General features: G+C 37.4%; 1 protein-coding gene across 1 annotated transcript in view; it reads right to left on the bottom strand.

Annotated features, from left to right (window-relative positions):
• Positions 1 to 18794, bottom strand: part of Tll1 (tolloid like 1) — a 125889-nt gene that overhangs the window by 5325 nt on the left and 101770 nt on the right. Inside the window, exon 19 of the mRNA XM_055597887.1 lies at positions 2657 to 2870. Within this exon, the coding sequence (XP_055453862.1) occupies positions 2657 to 2870 (214 nt within the window). The remainder of the gene's footprint in view (positions 1 to 2656; positions 2871 to 18794) is intronic.

The following is an 18794-nucleotide window of genomic DNA, read 5'->3' as shown; positions in this document are numbered from 1 at the left end:
TTCTTTCTTTCTTTCTTTCTTTCTTTCTTTCTTTCTTTCTTTCTTTCGAGACATCTGATAAAATACACATTATTTCCTGCAAAATTTCTTTCTTTCAACTACCTGACTAAAACAAATTGAAGTTGAATTTGAGGAAAATAAAGTTCTCTTCCAAATGAAGTCCAGATCCATGGCATGGGATAGCATCACTTTGTAAAAATTACACTACAGCCACATTGCAACTGGCTGTTTAAAACTCTTTTGGAGACAAAAATTAACGCTGTATATAGAAAAATAAATTTAGTCAAATTAACATCTATAGTCGACACCACAAATCTACTGCATCTGTTCTATGAGGAGGTAAGTAATATAAAAGTGTTTTACACATATGATGAAATTAGCAGATTGTTATCCCAACTTGGGCTTGAACTGAACTAACTGCAAGCTGTTAATATATAGGAATTTGCATTGCTCTTTTCCCATAAATCCCTGGGTTTTTTTACCCTAAGTAATGCTAGCACATCACACTGTCTGAGCAAACGCCAAAACCAAATTTTAATGGGAACTTATGGCACAACTGAATCCAATAGAAATACTGTTACTCAAGGAGATGCGCCCAGCAGGTGGAGGCTGACTAATTTACTTAAGTGCTGTTTTGCATCAGCACAGGAGAAATCCATCCAGAGTGTTCTAAGGTCACTCATTATTTGAAGACAAAATTTATAAGTACATGGAAAGGCAAAAAAAAAAAAAAATCACACACTAGCAGACATATTGATTAGAATAAATGATTGGATTAAATTGTGGAAGCCAAAATTCTAATGACAAATGTCAGTACTGCTATGATAATTCAGTTAACACTTAAGTGTCAAGCGTCTAGCTTCAGGTTCCTAATATTTTGAAGTGACAAAGCCAAATGAATACTGCTCGAAGACCATTTTTTGTTCTTTGTGTTTAAAATCCACCAACATTCTACCATCAAATAAATTCAAAAGAGGAAACGTACATGAAATTTTCTACACCTTGAATATTTGGCAAATAAACAGGAATATATCTAAAATACCAAATGTATAAAAAATAAGAAGAAATGTCTATAGTTTGAATGTTTTTTAAAAAGCATAATATTTATGACAATTGTTAGGAATGATTAGTATTAGTTATGAATGTTGAATAATTAATAGTGCATAACATAATATTTTAACAACTCCCAGTTTCTCAGAGAGTTAAGTGCAAATCAGTTATGCAGTAAGGTAAAAACAGAGTGGAAATATTGCATGAAATAGATAACACATAGACCTCTAAAGTAAATTTAAAGAAAACCAAAACAATTACCAAGAAAACAAGACAAATACTGCATTAAAATAATTTTGCGAATGAATGTGCATTACTTTTACTTTGCACTATGCATTCTCAATCGTTTATTCCTTATAATGGCCACAAGGTGGCACTATAAGCTCAATTACTATTACAAAAAATCTCTCTCTGTCTCTCTCTCTCTCTTAACCTAAGTCTTTAGATTATTTTGTGGACCTCATATTTTATTTGGCCCCTGGGTACAAATAATTTAATCTGACTTTTTAACCTTTACATATTTATACAGTTCTAAAGTAAACTTTTCTCTAAATAGCTAAAAACCAAGTTAGAGATCAAGATTAGAGAAGAAATCATATTGCATACCAAATAAGAGTTAGGAAGAAATGACAGTGGGTTGAACAATGAAATAAATCCCAAAGCCATTAAAAAGAAAAAAAATGTACTAAAGTACTAAAGCAAAAGCTAGCTAAACAATTTAGTAGATGAAATAAAGGTTTTAATAGCAAGGTATAGCTTTCTATCTTTAAAAGGTAACACCTTAAGTAAACCTGCTAAGATTAGTTATACAATTAATTACACAAACATTTAGAAATGTTTCTACTTCTGCATTTTACACTGATAACAGATCAAACTGAAATTTGTTATGACTTTATTATTGTATGCTTTATATTTCTTCCATGAATCTTCAACTTCTGCAAAGGCATCAAGGTAGACCTTGAAAAGTTTTCCAAATATTCCAATTATTCCTACAGGTTTCAATGAGATTTTACCAGCTGTGATGTTTACTTTTAATTGGCAACCGACACAATGTAAAATCACCTGGAAGAGGGTCTCAAGGAGGGATTTCCTAGATCAGGGTCTGTCTGTGGGGGACTTCTTGATTACATTAATTAAGAAAGGAAAACTTGGCTCACTGTGGTTGCATTTCCTAGGCAGGGGAGACTGTCAGCTGTGGGGAGGAAGTTGTGATGAAGAATGCCTGCATGCGTTTTCTTCTCTGTGTTCTTGGGTGGGAATGTAACTATCTGTTTGTAACTATGTAACTTGAATTTCAACTTCCTGCTCTGACTTCCCAGTAATGATGGACTGCAACACCGAATTGTGAGCCAAATTTTTTTTTCTTTACAAAGTTGCTTTTTGTCAATGCATTTCATCACAGCAACACAAACAAAGCTAGGACATCAGCTATGATTAAAATTTTGGATAATTTTATTAATAAGCCACATCTACATACCCAAAATAATGGCATATATACACATGTATGTATGCATTACATTCATTAAACGCATTAGTTTATATACCAATTTAAAAATTAATTTAAAAAATGATTTTTTGAAAGAAAACATGAAGGTAATTTGCTGACCTGTGGAATGCGTGGCTTGAAAGCCTTTCCTCTGAACAGAGGCATCAGAAATAAACCGAATAAACATTTGATTCCCAGTAGCCATGAGGGGATCTGGAATCTTGCTGCCACATAGTCGGCCAAGAATTGGTGACTTCTCTGTTTCTCCATCAAAAACTTCCAAGTGATCATATGCACATTCCTGATGTTGTTCAACTTCAAACTCATTGAAGGCCTATTTAAGAAGAAGGAAACTTTTTTCTAGTAACAAATCACTCAAAAAGTTCTCTAGGGGATGAAAAATAAAATATTTTGTCTAAACAAGGGAATTAATCCAAAGAACACATCATTGAAAGGGTTGTGAAAGTTACATGGAGTTAACCTGTAGAATCATAAGAATAAACACAAGTTGTCTGCGGATGTAGCTGTTAGCGGTCCAGAGATCCAGGATCCTACAAAGGCTACATGTCACAGGTCTGGTCCCAGAGAGACCAAACTGGGAAGTGCTGAAGATGATGGAAGAAATGTTTCAATGGAAGACCTTTGGACATTAGGGACATGTCGCTTCCTTCAGCTTTTCATGTGCTCTTCCCAGCCATGGGTAGAGTATTTTCTTGAATCTTTAACTCCTACCATGAAGTAGCTATCACAGGACAAATAATACAGTAATGACTCACACCTCAGTTAACTGTGGGTCAAAATAACTTTTCCTCTTGAACTTTTTTCCTCAGGTCTTTTGTTTAGGCATGGTAAGCTGCCTCACATGATCTGAAATTACTAAGCAGGATATTGCAACTAATATTCAACTACTTAACTGTTTTTTTTATTTTTATAAACTTGCAAATAAATTAAAAATCACAGTCCAAATAAAACTAAACACAAAGTCTATACAACTGAATTAACTTCTACAGAGTTAGAACAGGCATCAGAATGGAAGCTGTGGAATGTAAGATTAAATCTTACCAAACTATCAAACAAGCAAACAAAAAACCTCAATGGCAGAATTATAAATAGAGAAACCCTTAACTTTACATCGTCTTTCATAACTCATGTCTCTTGCCTACATTTAGACCTTCTGTATTACCTTTCATCAAGATGTATTTTATTAACATATATATGTTTACATATGCACATATGTTATTGGCTAAATTCTGCATATGAGAGAGTATGTGTGGTTTCCTTTCTGAGATTGTGTGACAGATTAATATGATACATTCTAAGTCTGTCCATTTTCTTGCAAATATAAAAAATTAATTTTCTTTCACATCTGAGTACTAGACATATATATATATATACTTTGATGTGTGTGTAATATATATATATATATATTACACACACATCAAAGTATAATTATCCATTCTTACTTTGATGAACAACTGAGTTGATCCCAATTCTTTGCTACAGTGAATAAAGCAGCAATTAATAGTAGATACCCAGGAATAAATTAGCTGTGTCATATAATAGCTCTTGTTTTTTGTTTTTCTTTTTGTTTTTTAATTTTGAAAGCTCTCCAAACTGATATCCACCATCAGTGAATAAAGATTCCTTTCTCTTCACGTCCTCACCAACACTTGCTTTCTGGTTTCTTGATGATAGCCATTCTGGGTGCAGTAAACCATCTGACAGTTTTAATTTGAATTTCCCTGATGGTTGAGAATTAACAACTCTTTAAAAACAGTTATTGCTCATTTGTATTTTTTAACTTCTCATATTTATTTATTTATTTATTTATTTATTTGTTTGTTTTTTTTATTTACTACAGTTTATTCACTTTGTATCCCAGCTGGAGCCCCCTCCCTCATCCCCTCTCCAACTCCACCCTCCATCCTTCATCTCCTCCCATGCCCCTCTGTAACTCCACCCACCATCCCTCAACTTCTCCAATTCCCCTCCTCAAGTCCACTGATAAGGGAGGTCTTCTTTCTCTTCACTCTGACACTAGCCTATTAGGTCATATCAGGACTGTCTGCATTGTCTTCCTCTGTGGCTTGGCAAGGCTGCTCCCCACTCAGGGGGAGGTGATCAGAGAGCCAGCTACTGAGTTCATGTCAGAGACAGTCCCTGTTCCCATTACTAGGGAATGCACTTGGAGACTGAGCTCAAAAACTCAAATGACAACACATGCTGCAGAGGATGTGGAAAAAAGGGAACACTCCTCCATTGCTGGTGGGAATGTAAACTTGTACAACCACTTTGCAAATCAATCTACTGCTTTCTCAGATAATTAGGAATAGTGCTACCTCAAGATCCAGTTATACCATTCCTAGGCATATATCCAAAATATGCTCAAGTATACAACAAGGATATTTGTTCAACCATGTTCATAGCAGCTTTTTTCATAATAGCCAGAATCTGGAATCAACCCACATGTCCCTCAATTGAGGAATAGATATAGAAATTGTGGTACATTTACACAATGGAATACTACTAAGTCATTAAAAACAAGGAAATGGAAATTTGCAAGAAAATGGTGGGAACTAGGAAAGATCACCCTGAGTGAGGTATCCCAGAAGCAGAAAGACACACATGGTATATACTCACTTATAAGTAGATAGTAGACCTATAATATAAGATAAACATACTAAAATCTCTACACCTAAAAAAGCTAAACAAGAAGGAGGACCCTAGGTAAGATGGTCATTTGTATTTCTTTAAGAAATCAACATTGTACATTCAGTTCATTTGCCCATTTGTTGATTGGCAGTTTTCTTTCATTTTTATTTAATTTCTGCTATTCTGTGAAAATTCTTCATATTATGATCCCCTTGCCTGTTAGTTTTTTGTCTTCTCTGTCAAAAGTTAAGTGTTCTTAGATCTGAATTTTATTTCCAGGTCCTATATTGTAGCCCATTGTTTTCCATGTTTATTCTTATTCAAATATCAGGCTATCTTTTTCAAAATTGACAGTATTATAATTAAGTCTACATAGAATTTAAGCTATTGTGATATTAGATAATATTTATGATAAATTAAATACTAAAGAAATTTTATCAAAAAATTGGGGTAAATATTAAAAAAAAATGCTTTCTTTTATTACCACAGTGAGTGAACAACATTTTGCCATTTAAACTAAAAAAAAAAATAATAAATGCTCATTAGGCAACTATTGATGCTTTAAGTTTCAGAATATTTAAGTGTTGTAAACCATTATAGCCTAAGAGACAATTTTTACTCTGTATCATTTTAGTTGATCTTACAAACCACAGTATTATAAAACACTGAAATAAATGTTGTGTTAAGCTATTTTAAGATTATTTTTCTGTTAAATGCAATACTTATTCTCTGGCACATTGGAAACGTTGGGGTGTTATTTATACTATTTAAAGCTATTTTGTTTTAGCTCTGCAGAAATTTTATATGTATGTCTTACTAAATTAAAAATAAAAGTTCATTAGACATGTGACACATTAAACGTCCCCAAAAAGTTTAGTTGGGTTGGCCTGAATTTTCTAAACATTTAGTAATTCATACTTCCCACAGAGTATAGGCTATTTGCAATTGCCAATTAACTATTTCTTTTTCTTTCTTGGAATCTTCATAAATTCAAGAAAAAAAAATAGTACCTTTATTGAAGTCTCAAGAGCAAAGCTAAAACTTATGAAGAATTGAAGTTAAGAAATACAAAATATGTGTCAATCATTAGTTTAGCTATAACCCCTTTAGTATATATGTACATATTTTTTCTCTGAAGCAATTTGAAAATGACCCTAATCATCATTTTAACTGAGGAAACACTAAGAAAGTGAACTCTTGGCATTAGCCTATTTAAATATGCCACACTAAGCTTCTTGCTTTTGGATGAGAAAACACAAAAGAAGAAACTTATAGTAGGTGGTAAGAGAAATGAGTGGAATCAATAAAGCGATCAATGAGAGAAGAATAGGGTGTCAACATCTCTATTATATGTTATCCCATTGCACACTGCTTAAAAGGTTACTAAAAATGTGCCATCAGTTGTGAGAATGAGACATTGCTTGTTATGGTCGCTATGAATCAAGAGCTATGCTCACTTCATGCAACCCAAAGCACTAGTAAACACAAAAACAAGATTGACTATAGCACAAAGACTCTCACTAGAAATCAGAACTGCTTAGAAAAACAGCGAACCAGGAGTCAGTTGCAGAAATTATTTTTCTTGCAGTGTAGCAAACAAAGCAAGCAGTCATCACTCTCTAAGCCAGGGCTTGGGCACAGTAAGGGAGACATAGGTTATGGGATGCAGAAGAGACTCAGTTGGTATCTAGATGCTTGACTGCATCTGTCAATCAATGCACCTACCTAACCACCACTCTCATCTCACCCTGAAAATTCTGTTGATGTAGCCAATCAAACTTTTTGTTTCATGCCTCTCATGAGACATTATTCAATAGCCCGTTACTATTGGGCACACATCCACATTCTTATGATCAATGTGGAAATGGTAAAAAACAAAAACAAAAACAAAACAAAACAAACAAACAAACAAACAAACAACACTAAGAGAGAAATTGGCTCAACTATAGCCAGATTCTTTATTAGGTAGGAAACCAAGTGTCTGAAGAACCATTTTACTGTAAGATAATAAAACATTGTTTCAGGAAATCAGAATCTGAAAACCATACCATGCTTACTTTTACGTCAACTTGGCATAAACTAGAGTGATTTTGGACTCCCAGTTGAGAAAAAGCCTACATGTGACTTGACTGTACACAAGTCTGTAGGCCATTTTCTTGATTGATGGTTGATGTGGGAAAGCCCAGCTCAGTGAAGGTGGGGCCACACCTGGGCAGGTGCTGTAAGAAAGCAGACTGAGCAAGCCATGAAGAGTAAGCCAGAAAGCAGTATTCATTACTCCAAGGCCTCTGCATCAGTTTCTGACTCCAGTCCTTGATGTCCTGCCCAGATTCCCTCAGTGCTGGAGTGCCACCTAGGAGATGAAATGTGCGCTTTCCTCCTCAAGCTGCATTTGAATAGTATATTAGAACAGCAACAAAAACTCTAACCAGAATACCTGTCAAGTAATTATCATTCCTGGTTGTGAATTACAGTTACTTTTCTATAAACAGAAGAGGTGTGGGAATCTCCCATGTGGAAAAGAACGTTTTAAAAAGGATTGGGGTAATGGTTTTGTAAAGGATATCCCATAAATAGCCAAAATAAGATCAAATTCACAAACTTCATGTGCTCAGTTCATTTACTGTTTCATTGAAAAATGAGTGACTATTTCATCCGCTACTGAAATTCAGCCTGTTTGGAATAAATAAGAACATCTGCTTAGCAGAATGAAATTAGTGTTGAACAAGTGGCATTGGGCTAGCAGACTGTGGGCCATACCTGCACTTGCCTAAAGCCAAGTGGCTGCAGCTCACCATTAAATTGCTACTAGAACCATCAATTTCTGTGAGTGTATCTTCAGCACCAGAGATTCACTCCTCCATTGCTGATGGGAACGTAAACTTGTACAACCACTTTGGAAGTCAATCTGGCACATTCTCAGACAATCAGAAATACTGCTTCCTTATGATCTAGCTGTACCATTCCTAGGCACATATCCAAAATATGCTTGAGTACACAACAAGGACATTTGTTCAACGATGGTGTAGCAGCTTTATTCGTAATAGCCAGAATCTGGAATTGACCCAGATGTCCCTCAATTGAGGAATGGATATAGAAATTGTGGTACATTCACACAATGGAATTAAAAACAAGGAAATCATGACATTTACCGGCAAGAGGTAGGATCTAGAAAAAAAAATCATCCTGAGTGAGGTATCCCAGAAAGACACACATGGTATATACTCACTTATAAGTGGATACTAGACCTATAATATAGTATAAACATACTAAAATCTGTACACCTAAAGAAGCTAAACAAGAAGGAGGACCCAGGGTAAGACAATCAATCCTCACTTAGAAAGACAAATGGGATGGACATTGGAAGTAGGAGAAAAATAAGAAATAGGACAGGAGCCTATCATAGAGGGCCTCTGAAAGACTCTACCTAGCAGTGTATCAAAGCAGATGTTGAGACTCATCACCAAACTTTGGGCAGAGTGCAGGGAATCTTATGAAAGAAGGAGGAGTTAGTAAGACCTGGAGAGGACAGGAGCTCCACAAGGACCAAATGTATCTGGGCACAGGGGTCTTTTCTGAGACTGATTCTCCAACCAAGGACCATTCATGGTTACAACCTAGATCCCCTGCTTAGACATAGCCCATGGCAGCTGATTATCCAAGTGGGTTTCCCTAGTAAGAGGAACAGGGACTGTCTCTGACATGAACTCAGTGGCTTGCTCTTTGACCTCCCCTCCCCCGACACACACACACACACACACACACTCAAGGGAGGAGCAGCCTTGTTAGGCCAAAGAGGAGGACATTGCAGCCAGTCCTGAGGAGACCTGATAAACTAGGGTCAGATGGAAGGGGAAAAAGATCTCCCCTATCAGTGGACTTAGAGAGGGGCAAGGAGGAGATGAGGAAAGGTGGGATTGGGAGGTAATGAAGGAGGGGGCTACAGCTGGGATATAACGTAAATAAACTGTAATTAATATAAAAAATAAAAAATTTAAAAAAAATGCTACTAGAATCAGGCCAAGTTCACAGAAGTGGAATTATTCAAAGATTCCACATCTTATAAATACTCACTGGAGTCAAGCAGCTCTCATTCAGTAGAGTGTTAATGAATTTTTCTCTTGAAATAAATAGCGGCTTGTTAGACCAACTGCAGAGAACTGACAGTTCTTATTCTAAAAATCAGCACTACAGTAAGTTCTGTGCGGCTCAGTGGAGGGTCACAGGGCTGCATTACAGATCCCAGAAGTCTGGCCTTTGTGCCATAAAGACACATGTATAGATGAGTGTCCACAAATAATGACATTATCTAAATTAAAAAAAAAATCTAGGCCATGCAGTTACTGGGGGAGCTCCTCAGAAACTGGAATTATTTCTAAATTCCCACTTAGAATTCTAGTGGTAACATGTACACTGCATTTGAATCTGAAATGTCCTTCACGGGCTGGTGCTTGCATGCTTGGTCCCTGCTGGCACTGCTATTTTGGGGAGACTGTGGGACAGTTAGGAGATAGGGATGCACGGGCAGAATAGGTCACTAGTGACAGGCCTTTGAAGGATATGCATGGCCTTAGCTGTTGTTCCATGCTTTCTCCACTATGACATACTAAAACATGTGGATTCAGGAATCAACATATGCATTTCTTACCTTCAAGTTGTTTTTATTTCAGGTTGCTTGTCACATTAACAAAAGTGACCAATATGGTTCACAGTATATTATATGACACAGGCTGAGAATGAATAGATACAGGGCAGTCAACTTTTTTACTAGTTTTATTTTGTTATTTTTTTCTGTGCTGGAGATTTAACAAGGACTTCAGATATGTTGGCATGTACTGTATTACTAAGATATATCCCAGGGCTCTACATGTTTTCTCAAGCACCACAGCTTTATGAGGATTTAACATCACCAAAACATATCCATACCAACATTATATTTCTCCAGTTTGGGCGGAGGCCAGTAATCTAGTTAGAGGAAGGCTAAAAAAACAGGAAACAACCATGAATTCTAGTCAGAAAGTCTAATGTATTTTAATAAACCAAACCAAGATTAAGGCGTACACTATAAATAAAAGAAAATTGTGCTCCTGCTTTGTTAATAGCCTATGCATAGAATGATGATGTGTTTCTAGAAACCCAGGCAAGCTATTCTACATAGCCTTAGCCAGGCTATGTCATCTTCTTAGACAGTCTCTGTAGAGGTTCTTTCATTTGCAATAGACATTGGAGGAATGATGGCGCCAGGCAAAGCACACATACATTCACAAAGAAGAAATAAAATGATTGCCCATAATGTAGTTTATATTAGGTGAGGTTTTAAACTAAGCAAATTAAAGAGTCAGAGAAGGAACAAAATTAGGGGGAAAAGAAAGAGGAAGCAAGGAAAAGAAAAAGAAATAAATTGAGCATCTGTGTGATATGAGCCGTATTTGGCCTTTTTGTATTTTGGCTAAGAAATACCGTTTGGATTCAAACAAGATATTTGAGAGAAAAAGATTAGCGGTCACGGAGGAAAATAGAGTGCAACGCAAACTCAGTCCTTTGAGAACAGGCCTTTTTCTTTTCAATAGTTCCTTCATAGTTGAGATCAAGTATAATTTCATGGACTTAGAGTTGAAAATTATGTGAGTTTGTAGATAGCTTTGCCTTCTACATATTGATACCTAAGTTTATGAATTGACACCAGCATATAACAACATAAGCAATTTGTTCTATTGTACCATGTCTCTATGCCTAGAATGTGTGTTTTTGTTTTTGTTTTTTCTTTATTTAATGAAGACTGACTCAAAATAGAAGAAAATACCAAAAATAATGGTCAATTGTATTTCTTTCATCCAAGACACAATGAAGACAGGGATGAAGATCCACATCCTCATTCATTCAGAACTGTATGGGTTGTCTAGTGGTCTTTACATTTGAAGTTATAATACAATGATCTGATCATTTCATGATAAAAACACAGGCACACATACAGTCATTAAAACCAAGGCTAATGGATCCATTTTCTATCATTGCTGTACAAATTGACTATTAGTGGCTTAAAACAATACAGATGTGTCACACATAAAAACATCACATGAAAAGGAGAGAATGACATGAAGAGAGGTCTCAGCAGGAGAGAGATCAGGGATGAAAGAAGATAGGGAAGGGTAAAGGTGGGTGAAATTCATTCTATGCATTTGAGAAATCATCAAAGAATGCAAAAAAGTACTTTTTTAAAAATGGTTCTTTTTTTGCCATCCTTAGCAACACTAATCTGAGATGATATTTAAAGGGGCTTTTTACACATCCAGGTTGAGAATCTCCATCTTTGCATCTTTCCAGTCTCTGGAGTATGTTTACATTCCTTAGCTCCTGTCTCCTCGTTGAATCCAGGTCTTCTTGCTGGGACCCAGGAACTCATTTTGTAATTGTTGCCTCCATCTTTTTTTTTTTTTTTGAATTTTATTTTTTTCTTATCAGTTACATTTTATTAACTCTGTATCCCAGCCGTGTCCCGATCCCTCATTCCCTCCCAGTCCCTCCTTCCCTCCCTCATCTCCACCGTGCCCCTTGCCAAGTCCACTGATAGGGGGAACCTCCTCCTCCTCATTCATCTGATCCTGTTTTATCAGGTATCTTCAGAACTGGCTGCAAAGCTCTCCTCTGTGGCCTAACAGGACTGTGCCTCCCTTGGGGGGTGGGGAGGCCAAAGAGCCAGTCCTTGAGTTCTTGTTAGAAATAGTCCTTGTTCCCCTCACTATGGGAAACCAATTGGTTACTGAGCTACCACAGGCTACATCTGAGCAGAGGTTCTAGGTTACATTCATACATGGTCCTTGGTTGCATGTCAGTCTCAGAAAAGACCCTGTGCCCAGATATATTTGGTCCTTGTGGAGCTCCTATCCTTTCCTCATTAGACTAACTCCCCTTCTTTCTTATGATTCCCTGTACTCTGCCAAAGGTTTGGTCATGAGTCTTTGCTTTGAAAACACTGCTAGTTAGAGTCTTTCAAATGCGCTCAGTAGACTCCTGTCAATGTTCAATGCGCATCCCATCTATCTTTCTAAACGAGGATTGATAATCTTACCCCATGTCCACTCTCTTGATTATCTTTTTTAGGTGTATAGATTTCATTATGTTTATCATATCTTATAGGTCTATATAAGTGAGTATATACCATGTTTGTCTTTCTCTTTCTGGGATATTTCACTCAGGATGATCTTTTCTAGATCCCACCATTTGCCTGCAAATTTCATGATTTCCTCCTTTTTGATTGTTGAATAGTATTCCATTGTGTAAAAATACCACAATTTCTGTACCCATTCCTCCGTTGATGGACATTTGGGTTATTTCCAGGTTCTGGCTATTACAAATAAAGCTGCTATAAACATGGTTGAGCAAATATCCCTTTTGTGTACTTGAGCAAACTTTGGGTATATACCTAGCAGTGGTATAGCTGGGTCTTGAGGAAGCACTATTCCTAATTGTCTTAGAAAGCGCCAGATAGATTTCCAGAGTGGTTGTACCAGTTTACATTCCCACCAGCAGTGGAAGAGGGTTCCCCTTTCTCCACAACCTCTCCAGCATGTGTTGTCCCTTGAGTTTTTCATCTTGGCCATTCTGATGGGTGTAAGGTGATATCTCAGGGTCGTTTTGATTTGCATTTCCCTAATGGCTAATGAGGATGAGCATTTCTTTAAGTGTTTCTCTGCCATTCGATATTCCTCTACAGAGAATTCTCTGTTTAGCTCTGTTCCCCATTTTTTAATTGGATTACTTGGTTTGCTGCTTTTCAGCTTCTTTAGTTCTTTGTATATACTCGATATTAGTCCTCTGTCAGACAAAGGGTTAGTAAAGATTCTTTCCCAATCTGTATGTTGCCTCCATCTTAAAAAACCCTTATGAACAGGTCCATCTTGATAGAGCAGGATAGCATCCATATTCCATGTTCTTACTTTATCAGTCTGCAAAATTCCTCTGAAAAAGTACCTTGCAGACAGGTCACATACTTGTTCATAGAGTCTAGGGATTAGAATGTGGACAGTTTGACGAGGAGTATTGCTCTACCTCGCAGAAGACCAGGGCTAAATGTTGTTGTCTCAGTACATTGTTTTTTTTCAGAGAAAATAAACACATACACACACACACACTCACACACAATGCCTCCATGACTACAGATTTTTTTAGTCAAGAAAAGGTGAACGACTGAAACTGTTTTAAAAATAAGACTTCGTTAGAGTATAATGAAGCAATACTGGGTATAAACAATAAAGGCATGATAGTCATTTATTTCAATAGAGCTTACAAAGCTGTGATTACCAAAAAACCATAGTAGCTGCATAAAAAAACAGACATTTTAAACTTTTGGAACAGAATAGAGAGCCCAAAAATAAAATCATATATTTAGGCCCAACTTATTCTTTCTTTAATTTTTCCAATTCAATCTTCAGATCTTGAACCATTTGTTGATTTCCTTCACCTGTCTGACAGTATTTTCCTGCTTTTCCTTCAATTCCTTCACCTGTTTATTTGAACATTCCTCTGTTTCTTTTACTTCTTTCAGTGATATAATTATCTCTTCCCTGAAGGCCACAAACTGGCTGCATCTTCCTGTGTTTCTTTATAGATGGCCATAATCTCTTTGACTTTATCTTCCTCTGTTTCTTTACACATTTTATTTGTTTCCTCCATTATCCTCTTCATAAGCATAGATGTAAGATCATCTTCTTCAATTTCACTTATGTTAGGGTGTCCCAGGCTACTTGCCCCTGGATAACCGGGTTCTGGAGATACCATATTGCTTTGGCTTTTGTTGGCTTTGCTTTTCCTCTGGCATCTACCCATCTGGCTGGTAGTATTGGACAGTAGTTTCTGGTGTCTCCTGGAATCCTGGGGTGGGGAGAATCCCCTGGACAGAAAGATGGTTGTTCCTGAAGGAGGCCTCCTCAGGTTTTTGGGTATGGTCACCGAATGACTGGTACTTCTCAGGATTTGCCACATCTCACCTCAGGTGTATGGACCTGTGGGGTAACTGGGGTCGTTGGTAGTCAAGGCATCCTCTCCTCTCACCAGAAGTCCTGGAGATGGCTGCCCTGCCACTGGGTTTAGTGAGCTGCTGCTGCTGTTCTTATACTGTGTTTGCTGGGGGCAGCCCTCTTGAAGAACCAGGGAGTTCTGCAGTTTTGTCAGTTTAGCTGGGGAGACAGGTTGCACCTTGGAGCAGTGTCTGGGGCCCGGTCCTGTGGATACCAGGCTTCTGTAGGTCTGAGGTTGGAGCTCTGTACCCTAGTACCCAAGAGAAAATCAGTGGTAGGGGAGTGCATCACTCCAGAGTGTGGCAGGAGGCTAGAGATGCGATGGGAGTCTACGGGAACCGAGAAACTTTTCCTGGGACTAGCTGGGTGTCATGAGGTCTGACTTGATGTTTCCTTCACTGTGGGGTTTCCTCCTGACAGGGAGACCCAGTCTGTGGTGTTTGGGGGTCCACAGTTCTGCCTGGGATGATCATCAGAGCACTGAGGCGTGTGGTTCTGAGCTGATGACTGAGCGCCTGCAGAGACCTAGAAACTCTTCTGGGGTTTACCTGGGTGACCAGAGAAGGGACCCCCATTTGCTTCCCATACCGTGGGATTTCCTCTCACCTGGGAAACACAATCGCTGGTGTTTTAAGGTTAAGAGTTTGGTCTGTTGGTCGCTGTGCAGTCACTGCTGTTCAGGTCATCAAACATAGTGACTTCTTAGTGCTGCCATTTTGGATCCCTCCCCAAGTCATGTTTTATGATAATGTCAACAACACATAATAAGAAAGATGGTTTCTTTGAAAACTGATACTGCACAAAATAATCTGATATGTGCATGAAAATAGAAACTAAGACCTTACCTCGTGCGAGTTTAGGAAAAAAAATAGACCAAAACCCCAAAAGGATTAAATGTATGACCTGGAACTAAGAGCATTCTTGAAAAAGTATAGGAAAAAAAAGTCCATCCTATGTCACATTTTCTCTGGAATTAAGCCAATTTTTCCATTTGTAGAAATTTAAATGTAAAGTTCACATTTCTGGGATTTACTAAATTTGTAAATAATTTTAAAGGTGAGACCTTTAGATAGATAACATAGGTAAAATGTACTTAAAAGGGTAGAGCTCTATTGGCATTGAGCAGGCATCCTTAGAAGGTCAAGAAAATCCAGAATTTCTCCTAATTTAGTAAGGAGAAAAGTAATGTGAGCTGAACTGATGGCTCAGGATAAAAACACTTGCTGCATAGGCCTGATGACTTAAGTGTCAATAACCAGAACAAATTTAAGAGCCAGATGCATTATTGCATGAATTGTCCTTGTGGGGAGATGGGAGCCAGAAACAACAAGTCTCCTTCAAGCATCTCGCTTTTCAGGTAGCATATTTCCAGCATATACAGCAGCTAAGAGAACCTGTCCCAAACAAGACAGAAAGACAAGGACTAATGCTCATAGATGATGCTCCAAGCTTCACATATGGACAGACTGTGGTACATTCCCACATTACCTCCACACATGAACAAACACACACACAGAAAGACATCAGGTGTACTAGACACACACATACACACAAACAACCACAACAACAAAAACTGTGTGAGGACACATAAAAAAGGTAAGCATTTAAAAGGCTAGAAGAGAAGCCAACCAGAAACCCAAACAGTAGGCAATTTGACCTTGTACTGTAAGTCTTTATAACTATGAGGAAATTACATTAATTTTGGTTATCTAAGTTTTCCAGTCTATGATACTTTGTTATGGCAACCCAAAAGATGAACAGAAGCCTAAAAGATAGCGATGGGCTGAATATGAATATTCCAAAATAGTAAAAGCAATCAAATAGTGCTAAAAAGTCTATTAAGTCTATCCGAGAGAAAAATGCACTAATCATTGAAAGGGAAGGTAATTCAATAGAAACCATCCAAGCTATACACTAGATCAGTGTCTTCATCAGCCACTGTCAGAGGCATCTTCTCTGGCAGTAAACGAGAACAAATACAGAGACCCACAGTTAGACAATGTGCACAGAGAGACTGGGAATACTCAGTACTCAGTAAGATGTCTCAATCAAATCCCTCCCCTAAGAGCTCACATAATCTGGAGGAAAAGGAGGCAGAGAGATTGTGAGAGCCAGAGGGGATGGAGGATACCAAGGAAACAAGGCTTTCTAAAAGGACCATTGTACATATGAACTCAGAGAGACTATGGCAGCATAGACAGTGCAGCACAGGTCTGGGCCACATAGAGTCCCAGCACTATATAGCTCCAATTAACACACAAGGAAAATTTAGCTTTCTCTAATGGAATCTCACTGGGTATACAAATCGCTCTTAAGGCCAAACTCCAGGCCCTGCTCAGCAGTAGATGGACAACACCAAAATGAATTCACTGGCATTTTTGGAGGGCCTTTGTCTCATAATATTTTGTCGGAGCATTTTTTTTAACCTTATAGTCTTTCGCATAGTTGTTATGGTTCTTAGTTTTCCATGTGTGGGAACATGCATATCTCTGCTCCTATATGTGTTTCTTTTGGCTCATTTTCTTTAGTTTTCTTTCTTTCTTTCTTTCTTTCTTTCTTTCTTTCTTTCTTTCTTTCTTTCTCTCTCTCTCTCTCTCTCTCTCTCTTTCTTTCTTTTTTGGTTCATTTCGGTTTGTTTCTTTTTGGTTTATCTTTGCTTTTATAATTATTGTTATGTGGCTATGTGTTTTCTATTGAGAAAGAAAAAGAAAAGAAGTAAATATGGATTGGAAGGAAGGTGGGGGTGTCTTAGAAAATGGAAACCAAAATCAGAATATATTGAATAAAATATATTTTAAAGAAAATAAAAAAGAAGATATAACTCAAGCTGAACCTCAAAAGCAATCAACTGACAAGAATTAAGAGCATCCAAGAGATGTGGGATAATATAAGGGGTGTCATTCAGTCCTGGATATACAGATACAGTGATACAGAAAAATTAAAGGAAGAAATATTAGAATCTAATGGTAAAGGCCACAAGACAGATGAAAGAAATTCCTAGAAGTTTGTAGAAAAATAAGCATCACAAAATAAGACTATCTTGCACACTCAAGCAAACCTAGGTATGGTATTTTCAATTTTTTTTATTCAAAAGAGAAAATTTTGAAGATAACCATAGGGAAAAATAATTACTATATATCCAAGATCAAAGAAAAAAATCTTAAATAAAAAAATAAGAAACTATAATATCCAGAAGACAATGAATAAAATATTGAAAAGGTACAGAAAGGAAAATACAATTGCCCTAGAACTCTAGGTCACAGAAAATATTTTTTTAAGAGCAAGGCTGCATGTATTCTGTACAAAGGATAAAATGAAGTAGTTCAAAGAGAAAAGATATAGTATCAGAAGGAAAAAAAATGATTTTTATGAGTAAATGTAAATGAGTAAAATCAGAAAAAGCCATATTCCCAACTGAATGGTATTCTCTCAATCGACACCTTGGAAAGGAATAGGACTCTAAACTGCCGTGGTGCAGCTAAGCTGTCTTCTCCTCATCTAGCATCCTCAACACAGTGACTGAGCTATGATCACTCAGGAATGTCTCCTACAAACATAGCAAGTACAAAAAGCTTCATGATGGGAATGTCTCCATCTCTGATTTCATTATAGTACCACATTTTCATAGGTCATTTATAGATACAGCAAAAATTAAAAAATAAAAAGAAAAAAGAAAAATCTTTACTCACTGAAAGGATCTAAAGAGGTGAATCTTACGATAAACCTTTTGGCTGGATTTGTCTTGTGCAATGTTTCAGATCAGTAGATTCTCTCTTTCTTAAGTGTTTCTGCTCTTTAACATAGTGCCTCCTAGACTGTGATGTAAGTGTTGTGAACAGCCTCTATATACACATGTGTGCGCAAATATTTACATAATCATGTGCATTATTTTTCAGTTTATGAGTGTTTCTAATATATAGAATTTATGTTCTATAAAAATTCTAATATTTTACTATTATTGGATGATCAGGCAGGAATTCAAGTCTCAGAGAAAATGGGAGAGAAGAATAAATTATATATTTTTTAATTTTTTTTTAATTTTATTTTTCTTTTTAGTGACATTTTGTTAACTCTGCGTCCCAGCTGTATCCCGCTCCCTCATTCCCTCCCCAACCCCACACTCCCTCCCTGGTCTCCTCCCTGCCCCTTTCCAAGTTCACTGATAGGGGAGGACCTCCTCCCCTTTCATCTGACCCTGTTTTATCAGGTATCTTCAGGGTTGGCTGCAAAGTTCTCCTCTGTGGCCTAACAGACTGCTCCTCCCCTGGGGGGGGGGGGGGTCAAACAGCCTGCCCTTGAGATCCTGTTAGAAATAGTTCGTGTTCCCCTTACTTTGGAAAACTACTTGGTTACTGAGCTACCACGGGCCACACCCGAGCAGAAGTTCTAGGTTATATCTATAGATGGTTCTTGGTTGAGTGTCAGTCTCAGAAAAGACCCTGTGCCCGGATATATTTGGTCCTTGTAGAGCTCCTATCCTTTCCATATCGTACTAACTTCCCTTCTTTCATATGATTCCCTGCACTCTGCCGAGGGTTTGGTTATGAGTCTTAGTGTCTGCTTTGAAACACTGCTAGGTAGAGTCTTTC

Source organism: Psammomys obesus, unplaced genomic scaffold (assembly GCF_907164565.1).
Source record: "Psammomys obesus unplaced genomic scaffold, mPsaObe1.curated_primary_1811, whole genome shotgun sequence".
In the NCBI taxonomy this organism is placed as follows: domain Eukaryota; kingdom Metazoa; phylum Chordata; class Mammalia; order Rodentia; family Muridae; genus Psammomys; species Psammomys obesus.
Note: the sequence above shows the minus strand (reverse complement) of the source record. Positions and strands in the feature narration are given on the sequence as shown.